Raw genomic sequence first — 15,403 nt, forward strand, 5'->3', positions numbered from 1 at the left:
CACGGCCGCGGCGCAGCATCAGCAAGCCAGCAAGTTGATACGATTCCTTGGGTCCGTAGCTACCATCCGTACCACATCGATCAGTATTTTTACTGTCCAGCATATGCACAAGAAATGCTACGATCTCGAACGATCCTGCAGGTTTGCTCAAATGGAAACTCCAAGTTGTCGAATCCTCTCCTCAACAAGCCTAAGCTGAAAGCATAGTCGTCGTATCTTCTCAACGGTTACGAGAATTAGGCCGCGCGGCTACAGCTTTCTACTAGCAGTCTCACTGTCCGGAGATAATCCCGAGGTGGCATTTGTAAACCAGTAACAGAAGGATACTTAGTCATATTCTACTACTAAACAACTATTATCTAGCAACACCGATCGGACATGGACCGGCTACTGATAACTACTAAAATAAACTATTGAATAAAAACTACTAAAAAAACTATAAATATTACTAACACAAACTACTAAATCATTTTACTATGACTTAACTCAACTGATAATACTGAAAAAAAACTACTAACAATACTAAATAAACTACTAATACTATTGACACAAAGTACTGAACAATTTACTATGATTTAAAACTACTAACACTACTAACACAAACTAACAATTTTACTGTAACATGTAACTACTAACATTGCTGAATAGTAACAACTACTAAAACTACTCAATAATTTTTCTAGGACTTAAAACTATAACTACTAAATATTACTGAGCAACTACACCGCTGATGCTGAACTATTAAACACTCAACCTGGATCACGCCGAACTAACGCAACCGAAACTAGCCGCCGTAGGCTCCAAACCTGCCTAGCCCGCGTGACCCAGCCCACCATGACTTGCATGCAAAAATCAGCTGCATGCATACATGCAAAAAAAATCAGATGGATTGACCTGTCACATCCTTAATTCGTTGCGTGCATTGCTTGCTGCTGCGGGGCCACGCGCTTACTCGGGGGCGCGCACGCTGGTGCAGACAGGCACGCTGCTGGGCCAGCAGGGGTCAGGAATGTGCGCGCGGCGCGCTGGCCAGTAGGCACTAGGGATGAAAACGGAAATTATATATATCGGTTTTTCGAGGTTCTTTTTCGAAGAGTTCCGATCGTAGCAGCCGAAAATGATATACCGAAGAAATGAAAATGGAAATAAAAATGGTATTACGTCCCAAAAATAGAAGTGAAAATGATTTTGGGCTCTTCCGATTGTTTCCGGATTTTCCCGTATTTAGCCGGTAATTATCGTATTTTAAACCCGGTAATTACCGTTTTCCACTCTCATATCTGAAGGCCCACATCCACAAGCAGTCCAACCCATATAAATCTATGAAACTATTATGTGTCTATATTAAGTCTAAACTAAAAACTATATGTAATATGTCTATCTCGTTGGATGTTAGTATGTTACGATGTTTTGGTGTCTGATTGTATACTTCAGTACTTATGTGTTTGTTTGATCTGTCATAAGTCGAACATGTATGGTATTATTACTTAAGTTAAACATTTGATATTATCCTCATAGTGTGTTTGTGTGTAATCATCGATCAATTGACTTGATCCTATATATGGTGCATGGACGTGATTGCGAGTAGCGTTACGCTGGTATTTATCGTTCTATAATTTCGATTCCCGATCGATACCGGCTTGTTTCCGTTCCGACAATATCGTTATCGATGTTCCAATAATATCGACGCCGTATTCGTTTCCGGCACTATCGTTTTCGATTTCGCTTTCGAGAAAAAAATATGAAAGTGGAAATGGTGAAAGCTTTTTCCTATGTTTCCAACCGTTTTCATCCCTAGTAGGCACGGGCTGGGCGCGCTAGGCTAGGGGTAGAATAGCACTTATATGTATGGAAGAAGAGAAGAGAAGAGAATGCAATGCAAAAAAAACTACAGGCGACCCTTTTTACTGCCTTGAGAAATCATGAGGTGGAACACTGAAGTTTTAGTCGACCTCGAGGGGCTGCATGAACACTTTGATCTATAATTTGTTGATATGTCAAGAACATGGCTATACACTCATCATTAGTTGGTTAGGGATCTGCCTGTGGCAACACTAATCCTTTTCTATTGCTTCTGACCTACTGATCATTGCTTACATTCCTATTTCCTAGTTTACAACCAGTGAGCTACTCCTGCTGCTACTATAGACAGAAGGGGAAAAAATCTAGTAAGAAATCTGTACAGAATAACCTAACAGGTGTGGGATTAGCTTTGTACAGTGTTATGAGCTATCTGGCATGGATGTGGAATCGAAAGTATCTGGAAAAAACAGAATAAAAGACTATATGTTAGGGTGTACTGACAAGTAAAGAACAGAACACTGCATATATACATAACTATTTGTTACCTTGTCTTGTAAGCATAAGTTGACCACAAGGAATTAATGCATTTGTGTAACCATTGATGCTTCTATGAAAATCTGCACGGCCAGCAGAAGTGGCATTTGTCGAGGAAGAAATGATGACCATATAAAACTTTCGGCACATATCATTTGAAGGGTGATGGTGATCTTGGTGATCTGTCAACAAGCCCATTTTTTGATTTTTCAGGAGTTCTGTCCTGGTTTGCTTCTTTTTCAGCCTCTTTCTGGGCTTTCTTCTTCTCAACCTCAATCTGTTTGAGGTTCTCGTCATGAGCTTTCCGAAACAACCCCACAAAGGTGAGAAGGGTGGAAGCAACTGCATTTTTTTAAGATTCAATAGGAGTAAGAGGCATGAGGTATATCGTAAAACTATCTAATGCTTGCTTGGTTTGTAGTTGAGGAGAGGCAAAGCAGGACACAGCTAACACATTTTCAAAGGAAAAAAAAGGACAATGGATGAAAGCTAAAGCAAGTAGAAAATCACATAAAAGGAACTGTTGTAAGTCACAGATCTATTTGCCATTTCATATTCACTGGCTCAAAAAGAGAAATTTGATGAAGCAGAACGACCGAGGATAAAAAACTACAGCAGATCTAATGAAGATCAGAACTGAGTATTGTTTAGGCACAGAAGCAAGTCAGACAAGAAGTAGATCACATGCTTACGTAAACGGTGATCCCAACCAGTGTTTATAAAACTGCAAACAGGCTTGTTCCTAGCCACTATGAAAGCTATGACTTAGTAGGGAACTGGGAATAAGCTAGAATCACCACAGATCGGTCTAACTCAGAGTAGCCTGGACAACAGCAAAAATTATCGAGCTGGGATTCAATATATCGACTTTCTCTGGCTAGGACAATACCAACGAATCTCACGCAATTTCCAGACCACTGACTTCAGTTCTAGTGTCAATATACTTTAAGCATAAAACAATTGAAAACGGGTGCAGGCTACTAAACCCGGTTTTAAGCCAGACCAAAAAAGATCCTTGATCTCTACTCCTCGTACTGGAATCCAGATGTGTCAAGGATCAAAATGTGTTGTCTGGATCACAGTTTTACAAGCATAATGGAAAAAAAAAACCGATACTCCAATAAACCATTTCCACGGATGAATTGGCATGAATATTTACCTTGCTCAAAAGGAAATTTTGCAGGGTCTTCTCCAAAATAATGGACAAGTGCATCTGCACTTTTGCCCTGTAAGCACTGGGAGTGTTAATAAGGGGCAAATGTAAAGCGCACAGTGTTCATAGTGGAAGCAACGAGGATGGCCAATGACTTACTACTTCAGAATAGAGTGCTGATAGGGAGCGCACATCAGCACCAGAAGAATCAATGAACTCCTTTAAAGTCTACATTGCATAGAATGAATAAATAAAATCTCAAACTTGCGAGGGAATGTTAAGGACTTTGCTCGATGACATAACAAAAACTACGAATCAGAAATACTAGCCACAGAAACACTTCAAAAACAGAAGGATCTCTGAAATACCAAAAAAAAAAAAATTGTGAAAATATACCTTACAAAAAACCTCAGAAACCGGCCCATCATTTTCTGAAGCAGTTAGTTCCTGTTCAACTTTCTCCAGCCCTTTTACGACTGCCTGCTGCTCTTCAGCCAATGCTTTGAGTTGCAACTGTTTACAATAACTCCAGAATACTTAGTAAATTTTATCAATATAAGTTAACCATGCTAGTCAGAGAAGCAAATTACCTTTGAGGCAGCTTCCATGCTGACAAGATCCTCATGAAAATCCATTACTTCCGGTGACTTCTCTGCAAGGGACTGAAGTACATTTAAACCAGTCATTAAGTTCTGAAGAATATTGTATCGATGCAAAATAAGCAGTGCATTGCCAGGATATGTTCTTGTTTAATGAGAACACATCCAGCACTATAATCCCTTAGGGTGCTACTGTGCTACCACTTCTTGGAAAATGGTATCGATGATGAAAAATATAAAAAAAATGATAGTAAGGGATTATGGAATTAAATATGCTGCAAAGAAACCAAGTTAAAATACGAAAAAAATCAACTTAGAATATGAAGTATATCAGGAGAGAAAAAAAGAAGACAAATTTCGTGAACATTAGCTTTATGCTTTTCTCTTTTTTACTTTTTACTTTTGCGGTTCCTTTTCAGCAGAGTTTGTCTTTTTTGTTTCTCGGTTCGAGTTTAGAACTGATTTTTTTTGGCGTGATAGATTGATTTTTGTGTCAATATTTTTTTCTTTTTTGAATTTTTATGATCATTTGTTCCATTTTAAGTGATCATTTGTTCCCTTTTATGGGAAGTGGTAGCAGTAGCACTAAGGGGTGGTAGCCGTATCACAGGATATGTTCTCAATTGACAACCTAACCAAAAACGCACTGGGGAAAATTTTCATTTGCCACTTCTAATATGCATGTTCTTATTGCTACCATCGTCAAAATACAACTTTTGGGTTTACAACTCCTCTTTTACTTTTCATCTTGTTTTTGCAACTACTTTCAATCTCCTCTAATTAACAAAACTCCTGAGCTGTGATGTCAAATTTTATAAGGCCAAAATGCATCTGCCGTCTTGAGTCCCGTCTACCATCTCTCATCATGGAGGCTCGTGCTCATCCATGACAAATAATAGAGTAGAAGAAATTGGGACGGGAGGATGTGTGTGCAGGGACGGAGCTAGAAAATAATCAAAGGGGGAGCCAATTAAGATGAATTGAGTATTAGGGGTGCCAAATAAAGAAATTGTTTTATTATACATAAATTTTTTTGAGTTATATAGAGTAAATCATCAACCATAGGGGGGGCCAGGGCTCCTGCTAGCCCCTCCCTGGCTCCGTCCCTGTGTGTGTGTAGTGGCACAGGTAAGGCCGAGCATATCAACTCTCACATAATCCATGCGCACCTATACCCTTCGAGATCGATTTGGGCAGGTTGGTATGGAGATTGGGATGTCCTTGGGCGGGTTTGTGCAACCAAGATTTTTTTGAGGGAAATACACTAAGGGAAATCCTGACTGTGAAATTGGTGAGAACCGGCGTCGAGCGGGACTTGAACGCATGTGGCGCGGGCACAACAACGCGCTCAACTGCGCTAGGCGCAGCTTCTGTGCAACCAAGATTGGTATCTGGTGCTTTACCTCTAATCTACTGGTTGTTCACACCCTAATTTTTTCCTACTCACGACAAATCCATTCCATCTACCATTTGTCATAAGAACCTTTTGCTGCTCGCCCCAGTGCACACTATTCATGGTGGCCGAGAACCCAAGCTGCTGGGCTGTGAATGCCACATGGACAACCAAACCCAAGGGCCTTGGTAGTGGGGAGCCCAAGAAGTTGTCTGTGTCACCAATAGGAATATATATATATTGTGCCATCCTCACCAAGCAGTGCATGTGAGGAAGATGGTATTGATGTTTCGCAGGAATGAGGGGATATTCTTTGGCATATTTTACGACAAGTCTTACTGTTTCAGTGTTCATGTGAAGAAAGCATATATATAAAAAAAATCCAACTAAACAGGATGAAATAAATTAGGGACATCATGGTCTTTCGCCCCATCTTAAGTTTAACCATGCCCTTGACTGATGACAATGGCGAAAACAATATGAAAGTGAAAAAAGAAGTAGCAAAAACAAATCATGCATTTTAATCGTGGCAGAATGAAGAATGCACAGACTCAAAGAGTGGCCAAAATGAATGATTAATAGTTTGACCATGTTCGGACAGACAGGGTACTACCAAGTCATTGTCAATGCTCGATTAACTGGAATTTAACGGACAATTGTGTTCTTGATAATATAATTTATTCATATCTAAAATAATGAATGTACTAAGGTATGATAGATTAAAACTAAATAGAACATGAGAAATCATAATTTTGATAGATAATATCTTATCAAATTAACATGGCCTCTTTTTTTAAGGGAAAATGGCCTAGCGCATGCATACAGAAAATGTAAGTTTTAGATGAACATTATCTTCTAAACGCTCTGGTTTTCTATTATTCAAATTATGGATTGCAGTTATCTCCATACCTTACATAGAAAGTGCATTAGTGTCATTCTACTATTAGTGGCGCGGGTCTCTACAAGTTTTAGGAGGCTATCCAAGCGAAAACCAACAGCCTGGCCTGCAATGAAATAGCAAGAACCATATTACTTTCTTCAAAAAGGACAATATAAGGTATAAGTAATTGAAATTATTTAGTGACCAACAGACCCTGAAGATACAATATGTTGATATTAACACATGATCCAGGCCCCAATTAGTTTTCCATTGTTCCATCTACAGAATAACTTATTTTCTTGATAAAAAAACATAGATAATACTGTATAATAGGTTGATCTCTGGAGCAGTCTCCATTCTAACAGGGTGATTAGAAATTATCCAGGAAACCTCGATGCTTTTCATCTAAACATATGCGCAGAAAATTAATTTCCAAGATATTCACAACATAAAAAGCCAAAGTCCATTACCTCTTGGTGTGCCTTGATTTAATGTGTTCCCAATTAATAAAATATTCTTCATGATCCCCTTCAACTTCTCAGAGCTTCTGAGCTGATTGGTGTATCAGAGATGAGTTCTCTCATGATAAACATGGATACCGAATGTAAACAAAAAAAAAAAAGCTTCAAGAGTAAATAGAATGTTTACCTCCTCACATGCAGATGACACAATCTGCAAATTCTTTCTAACATCCCTAATCTAAGAGGAAAAGAAGAGAGTTGGAGACTGAACAAGCAATGAACAACTCAATGCCCGAAATCTCAAATTTTTATCAGTGTATGACCTGTGATCGAAATTGAATCTTGAAAGCGAATATCCTAAGCTTAGATTCAACCCTTGGCACCTTCATTAACTCTAGAAAGAACTGCAGAGGAAAAAAAATGGCTGTAACGTAAATTGAAGTAGAACAAGTAGCTTCTCATTTGTAATAATTATGTAAACTCCAGTTTGTATTCATATTCTCAGAAGAAAACTAAGATAAACATGTGAATTGTGTTGGAGTATATCTGTAACAAAATATGGAATCTTACCTGCTCACACTTTCCAAGAGTTTCCCTGTCTCCGCTGTAGTTCTGATAGACAAAATGTACAAAATAATTGACCTTATTTTTGCAAGAAATTCAGGGAAGAAAAGGATTCAAGATTATACAAGGGCCACGGAGAAAATTTAAGGAAGTGTTAATTCGAAAACAACCTTTAGAAGCTCCATCTCCTCTTTTGTTGGGCAAAACTTTATGAGGTTTTCAACTTGATCAGCGTCCAAAACTGAATCATCCAAAGCTAGAGCAGCACTCTGTTATAAGTAGAGAAAGTAAACATAGAGATATATTTTTGTACATTTCCAAAATGGGATTAATTTTTGTGTAAAATTCCCACAAAAATAAGGAGATGATTCTCAACAATGAAGCTGCTTTAGTTATGAAGCGAGTAAAGCTCACCAATATAGGTGATTTTGGACCTAAATACGCCACTGACGTCAAGAAATGCAAACAATAAATAAATGGGTTTTCCCTTCAAATTATCACATATGCCTTGTGCTTCAAGAAATGCAAAGAGGCATAACTAGCAGAAAGATGCTTACCATCATATCAGAGAGTGGCATTTTGATTTTTGTCAACATGATCTCTGTGTTATTGGCCCGTCTTAGATCGATCTGTGGATTTTTCAAAGACACCAACGGAACTTTCAGGGTAAAAACATAAAATTGGCCATTGTTTTCATGTGTAGCATGTTTAATTGTTTGAGGAAGTTACCAGTTGAACTTTATCAGTTTTTGATCCAAGAGATTTTCCACGCCCTTCTGATTTTGAGCCACCTTTTGTCTTTGGAGCAATGGTAAACAGAGATTCCAGTTCCTTCACATCAAATTCTGCATGGCTGCATAGATCAAGCTACCAATTAGCATAATAAGAATGCGAGAAATATACATTGAATGCTGCAAGAATTAACAATAAGTACAAAAATGGATTGAGTTGATAGCGACGTTATATCATCAGAGCAGTTTCCATTGCAAATATAGTGAAAATGAGGAGAAATTGTATCTTTGGCAAACAAAGGATTGAATAACCGGTAGTACCTATTAGCATCTGCTTGCTTTTGTAGCTCTGCCCACAAACTTCCTTGCATTGCTCTTGTTACTTTGACCCAGTGTAGTGGTTTTAGAGATGATCGTCGTGCTGCGGTAGATGAGTTTGAGCCCAACGAGCGAGCAAGGCCATGTCCTCTTCCACCAGGTGGAGTAGGCAAACCTCTTCCACCTGGAGGCGGAGGGGGGCGGGGGCCACCAGGCACTCCGGGAGGCATCGGAGGAGCAGGTGCACCAGGCGGGGGAGAGGGGCCACTTGGTCCTCCATGTCCTCTTGGAGGAGGCGGCGGCGGAGTCCCTCCATGACCTCCAGGAGGAGGAGGTGGAGGTGGAGCTCCACCTCGAAATCCAGCTGGAGGTGGAGGTGGTGGAGTTCCTCCTAGGCCTCCAATAGGCGGCGGTGGAGGAGGAACTCCTCCAATTCGTCCAGGTGGAGGAGGTGGATCCCCTCTGTATCCCCCAGGAGGTGGCGGTGGCGGTGGCGGTGGAGGTGGAGGTGGTGATTCTGAAGCCCCACCCAATCCTCCAGAAGGTTGCAGTGATGATGAATCTCCACCACCTTGAAACCCAATTGGTAGTGGAGTTCCTCCAAACCCTCCAAAAAGGGGTGGTGGAGGTGGAATGCCCCCAAATCCTCTAGGAGGAGTTGATATTGAAGCTTCTACACCTCCTTCAGGAGGTGGCGGTGGCAAAATTTCCACAATTCCACCACAAAGAGTACACGATGGAGATCCTCCATGACCTCCAGGAGGAGGAGGTGGAGGTGAAATTTGTCCTGGACCTTCAAGACCAGGAGCTGGTTGTGGCGAAGGTCTTCCTTCGATAGAAGGTGGAGGCAAAATTTCACTCCTTCCTACCGGCGGTGGTGGTGGCAGCGGGATTCCAGCGTCACTGGTTGAAGATGGTGGTGAAACTATTGCATGATCCTCTAGAAATGAAAGAGAAGCTGGATTTGCTATATCTTCACAAAAAGGAGGTTGGAGTGAGTATGGAGACGGAGGTGTAATATGTCCGACAAAAGATGGCAGATCCAAACGTGAAGGTGACGGTGGTGATAGAGGTATAACTTGTTTTACATGTGAAAGTGGATGTAAATGGTAAAATCTTTCATTTTCTCTAGGTGGAGGAGGCGGTGGAGGTGAAGGTATATATTTTCTAGGAAGATATGGATGATTAGGGAGTAGAGTTGGAGATGGAGGAGAGAGTGGGGAAGATGAATTTTTAGAATCTTCTCTTGGAGAAGACGGAGATAAAGATAACAATGGAGATGATGCAAGTCTCACATGACAAGGTGAAGGTGGTGGAGGAGGAGGAGCAGGAGATGGAGGTTTCATATATTCTCTAGGTTGAGGCAATTTAGGTGGTGGTGGAGTTGAAATGTCTCCATGGTTTTTACCATCAACTGTGGAGGTCAAGGCTCCATTCATTATTTCACTCTGTGATATCTCCTCCTTGCATGGCTCCAAATGAATGGATAGTGCTGTTTGATCTAAAGACTGCTCACAAGGTGCTTCCTCTGCAAATGTTGAACTTGAAGGGCCATCTGTTACAATATGAAATGGTGAATATGCAGGTGCTGCAGGTATAGAGGATAAGAGAATTGAAGTTGTATCTTCAGTACTTCCAGACACATGTTGAACTGTGCACTCAGAATGTTCTGATGAAGATAATTCAACAGCAATAGAAGGTTGCAATAATGCCACCTCGTTTGCTTCATGTCCTTCAGGAGAGGTAGGTGGAGCAGGGGATTGTTGTTCTGGTAGGATTATTGGTTCTCTATATGAATAATTTGAAGATGAATTTGAGTATACCAGTGGTATTGATCCACTATCACTACATATAACTAGTAGTGGTAATTGTGATGGTGGCGGTAGTGGAGACAAAGGTGGGGGCGTAGGTGGTGACGGTGAACCATGTTGTGATGTTATGGGAGGTGAAGAACAGGTCATTGTATCCAACAAAGATTTTGTATCTCTACTAGTAGCCGGGACATCCATGCCAGTTAGTATATTGGGTCTACTTGCTACTTCTTCATCTGTAAAATCAGAGGCTCCTAAGGTGCATTCTGTTGTATCTATACTAGTTTTAGAGGGTGAAGTTATTAAGAAATCACCTAAGTTGAGAACAGTTTGCCTACAATCAGGACTAGAGGAACAAGACCCATTAGCTCTTCTTTGTTCATGTTTAGATATTAGGATGCTTGAGTCACTTTGATTGCAAGAATCATTTGGACGTGTTGGTGGTGGTGGTGGCGGAGGTGGGCATGGAGGGTGAGAGGTGTGAAGATGTCGAGGTGGTGGTATTGGGGGAGGATGCGGGTTAACATGCTTTTGGTGTTTTGCATGAGATGTTGAAGAAGAAGAAATCGCCGTCTCTATGTATGCTTCAAATGAAGATGAAGGAAGAGATGAAACAGTTCTTATTGGTCGGAGAGGGGGATGTACTAGAGATGATACTTTGGGCAATGATCTCAGGGATATATGGGGTGGAGGTGTTGGAGGCACAGAACATGGAGCAAAAGGATCCCTTTCGCTTGTAGAAGCAATAGAGTTCTGCTTAGATTCTGTTTGCAGTGGAGATAAAAAGGACAAATCTGTGGATGCTGAACGAAGCAGATTGCGCCTGGGAGATGATGGAGCAAAAAGACTATATGTCGACAAAGGAAGAAAAGTTTTTTTCTTTATCACCAGTCGAGATGAATCAATTGTATATGTATTTGCATTCACGGAAGTTGGAGCACTGTTTACTGCAAAGTTAGATCCTTTTGGCAGAATGTTCACGGAAGAAATATTAGAGGACTGGCTCCTAGAGCTGGATAATGATATGTCCATTCCCTCCATCTGTTCTGCAGTGCCATTACTATTGCAAGCATGGAGCTGCTTAATATTTTTCTCTGCAGAACTTAAATCTGGAGAAGTGCTTGAGCTCTGCAGATGGGGTTTCCCTGATAATGGAAGCTCAACCCTGGTATTCTCATATGTGGGCTCAAGTACATGTACATTTGTGTCCCTGATGCCAAGTCCTTCCATGTTGCTATTTTCTTCTTGTTTGATCACTATGATATTGTCATAAGAAGCATATTCATCTCCCCGATTATTTCCATCATCATGTTTGAAATATATGTTAAGTTGTTCCTTATTGTCAGCTTCTCCCAATGCAACGCTTTCTGAATTGGGGACTGCCTCACATAATTCAGTTTCCATTGTATTCCCCTCTACCATATGTTTGGAGGTGGTGACTTCAGATATGATAACCTCTTTGATCATCTGTATGTCCTTTGGACTGTTGGTTTCTGATATAATCACCTCCTTTACCAACACGTTATCAATCTGACTCAAGTATTGATTGGGACCCATCCTTGTATCCTGTGTAAACCTACAGTTTTCAAATGTGCGATCATCCTCTTTATCTCTATAGGCAGAAGAACCTGAAATGCCACTATCTCTGTCGCCATCTATTGTAGCTGTCAAACTTGACTTCACTAATCCAGTTTTGTTGTTGTGCATCATATTGGCTTCAGCAGATGTGCATGTCTTTTCATCATTTACTGTTTCTAATGACAAACCCATGTCATCAATTTTATTATCTTCTGATCCATCAATGTCAATATCCAGCTCAAACTTTGAAAATGGTGAGTTTTTCTGAGGTTCGGCACTTGGAGTTGGAGTATAATCTGTAGAAGCTATAGAAAGAGTATCAGCATCCTTCTGTCCATCATGGGAGTCAGCATTACTGAAGATTTCTTCTGCTTCAAAGAACTCGTCAGCAGAGCCAGCATCCATCTCATCATCATCGTCATCAGCAGGTGCTACTTCAGTGGACGCATCAGACTCAGCATCAAACTCTGAAAAGAGTACCTGGTTCAGGCATGCACTTACAATTAACATTGATCAATTGGGTGATGGATTGCCCCATGCATGCAAGAGAAATTGTGACCTACCTCTGCTTTGAAGTTCTTTGTGAACCGGTGATCAGCATCCCAAGAGACATCAATGTCCTCAAAGTTCAGCAGTAAAATGTGAGACTGGATGAAAAAGGTATTGAACATCACCCTAAACATTAACCTTTCATTTTCTAGGCCATCATCCACATGCAGACATTCAAGGACGACATCACCTTGGACGCAGGATCCAACATTTAACTTCACTGGCACGTTGTCTGCCTGCAACAATAGTTAACGAGTAACTCAAACAAACAACAGAACCATTTGGATCAAAATCAGGCATGATGGTACCTGTCTGTAACGCCTAACATGTTTCTTGGCCTTCGATGATGGCGAAAAGACACTGCAACTTTTGTCAGTTGTTAGAAGATCCTGCCCATATACTCGTACTATCGGCTTACAACCACCTACTCCATCAAAATTTGGAACTTCTCTAAGAATTACACAATCCAAGGTGAAAGGAATAGGCTGTGTAGGCCATCCCAACTCATCATCCATTCTGCATATGTACCCAAGATATCGAAGATGAGATGGTTGTGGATTTAATGTGGTTAACATCTGAAGAAGCTCCTTAGGCGCTTGCTTGTACACCATATCTAGAGTTCTTTGCTCCCCGTTGTATTGTTTCCTGTACAGCAGAAGACCTGCAAGCATAAATGCCAACACCGGCCATCCACCTTTCTCACAGTGCATTAGCAGAATATTTTGCTGCCCTTCAAGCATAAGCCACCTTTCACTCAACCTCAGGAAGTGGAGAATGATGTCCAACGGAAGCAATGGGCATCTTAAATACTGGCAAGGGTAGTCTTTGACTGCGATACTGTACACAGAGAAAACGCCTGAAACCATACTTTTTCCTTCATCTTTGAAGTTGAGTACCATCAATGAAGAATCTGCAAACTGTTCACGGAGCTGCAAAATAATGCTGTCCAGATAATTCCTGTATTTGTATTGGTCCATGGTTTCTGTCGAGAAGCAACAATCAAATACTGCAATCACAAACAAACCAATCATTTTCTATTGTCAAACGAAATTTGAGCATGTTTGCAAACATTTTAGCAGCATGGTGCAAGGCCAGCAAGTGCAAGCATTTCTTGTTCAAAATTGTCAGAGGTGGAGATAGCAGATTAATCACATGATGATTTTGGTCATGCAGTGTTCAGCAAAATACTGAAAGCATATATAATCCCGAAAATTTTAATATTGTGACGGAAAAATGAAGTAGCACATTCTTGTAGTTATCTTGTACTTTCAGCCTTGCTCCAGTTTTCAAGTTATAACTGCAGAATAGCTAATCACTCCAAACAGTTTTGTAATATAAAAAGATGGATATCTACACACGCAGACACTTGCTTGGGTGGCATCAATGCTGATGCATGAGAGTGATCCTATTAGGCACCACACACTCGATTAAAAGTTATAGCTTCCCAACAGGCATATTAAAAACCCAGTCAACAAACAACCGATGCATAGAAGGTATATCTGAACCTTACATTAGATGAGTCGCTACCGCTGAAGCATACCGGATGCCTTCCTATCCTAAATTCTGGTATGTGCAAACCAATTATATGCATGAATGCAGCAAGATTGTTGCTATCCTACTTGAATGCAGCAACCTAACGTATCGGCCATGAATACAACAAGATTCAGCACGAAATGATCTGCACAGCAAAAGGAACATCACAACCTATCCTACCTGAGCAACCAGGTTGTTGCTAGCAACATCCCTATCCAAGTGTTGGTTAAAGTTTCAGCATAAACCGAAAATGCAGCGATACGCAGCACAGCAAATCCTTCCCCTTTGAAAATCATGACTCAATAGCAGAGCGAAATTTTCCGGAGGCCGCAGCCATGCAGCATGTGCACATACGCTCCAATGTGTTGCAGCATTGAGCGAGATTATGAAAAAGCAGTTCCATTTCTAGAGCCAAAATCAACAGAACCACCAATTCTCGGCCCCCTAAATCTGCTAATCGAAATTCTGGAGCAACATTGCAAGAGCAGGAGGTCACCGTAGACGCGGTCGGCGATCTCGAGGAGCCGATCTGGCGGCTTCCGGTAGAAGAGCCTCCGGAACAGCGCCATCTCCTCGTCGCCGCCGTCTCCGGCGGCCTAGCCCCCGCCCCACCTGCTCCGGGCCGGCCGGCCGCGACCAACCCCAACCCGATCCTGACTAGTTTGTGATCGTGTGCATGTTAGTTGCATGGCTGCATGCGTGATGGCGCACGGCGTGCGTATAGGGAGGCCTCTGCATGCTACCTTTGGATTCTTTTAGACGTAGGTTGTCCTGCATGGGGGTTGTTTGCATGGCTTAGAACGTGCGCAGGGTGTGCGGCCATTAGTTGGCTTGTGTGCGTTGTTGCCGGAAATAAATTATATGCAGCGGGGCTATAGATACATCCTTGTGCAATAATATTAGGATAGCCGTCACTTGTAAGAAAGAAAACGATACGGTGTGTCTTCCGAGCGCAGCACCGAAAACACCTATCCTTGAGTTCGTCTCTGTTGCGTCTGGTGTCGCGTGGGTTATATGTAGACTCATATGTGTTTATTAGTAAAAATATAAGGTTGAAAATAATTTTAAAAATTATCACATCACATAAGAAGAATATTAGTGAATTTTACCAGTTTTTTAGAAATTTATTTGAGGCCCTAACAATTGCTAGAAGTTATAAAAGTAGTTTTTTTGGAGAATTTTAGTTTAAATTCTACATAGGATTTTTAGGTGAATTCAATTAAAATGAGTTACACATGTATTATATAACAAGTGCAAAAAATTTTAGAATTTTTGGAGTAACAGAACATCACTGTTTTGAATAGAGAAGATAGTGGAAATTGAACTTTGGAGTACTGTTCACGGGGCTGAAAATTGAACTTCACCTCGGGTTACTGTTTCTGTAAGAGGGCTGTAAGCCTATCCGCCCCATTAAAGAGCTCTCAAGAGTCTAACTATCTCATGAGAGGACGGTAGACGTCGAGTTTTACAATTTTTTTTACGATAAATTTATTTAT

At 41.0% G+C, this 15,403-nt stretch overlaps 1 protein-coding gene across 1 annotated transcript; it reads right to left on the minus strand.

Annotated features, from left to right (window-relative positions):
* Positions 1 to 1,962: 1,962 nt before the first annotated feature.
* Positions 1,963 to 13,351, minus strand: LOC133904601 (formin-like protein 12). The gene is made up of 17 exons (XM_062346079.1): positions 12,683 to 13,351; positions 12,389 to 12,610; positions 8,440 to 12,305; positions 8,117 to 8,240; positions 7,945 to 8,016; positions 7,558 to 7,656; positions 7,394 to 7,435; positions 7,147 to 7,227; positions 7,011 to 7,061; positions 6,833 to 6,914; positions 6,392 to 6,486; positions 4,081 to 4,152; positions 3,887 to 4,003; positions 3,650 to 3,718; positions 3,497 to 3,563; positions 2,349 to 2,679; positions 1,963 to 2,260 (listed from the first exon to the last, which is right to left on the minus strand). Exons 1-16 carry the CDS (start codon positions 13,349 to 13,351, stop codon positions 2,489 to 2,491), a joined length of 5,919 nt encoding a protein of 1,972 aa, XP_062202063.1. The 3' UTR covers positions 1,963 to 2,260; positions 2,349 to 2,488.
* Between the last annotated feature and the right edge of the window lie 2,052 nt (positions 13,352 to 15,403).

This window comes from Phragmites australis, chromosome 22, assembly GCF_958298935.1.
Source record: "Phragmites australis chromosome 22, lpPhrAust1.1, whole genome shotgun sequence".
Lineage (NCBI taxonomy): Eukaryota > Viridiplantae > Streptophyta > Magnoliopsida > Poales > Poaceae > Phragmites > Phragmites australis.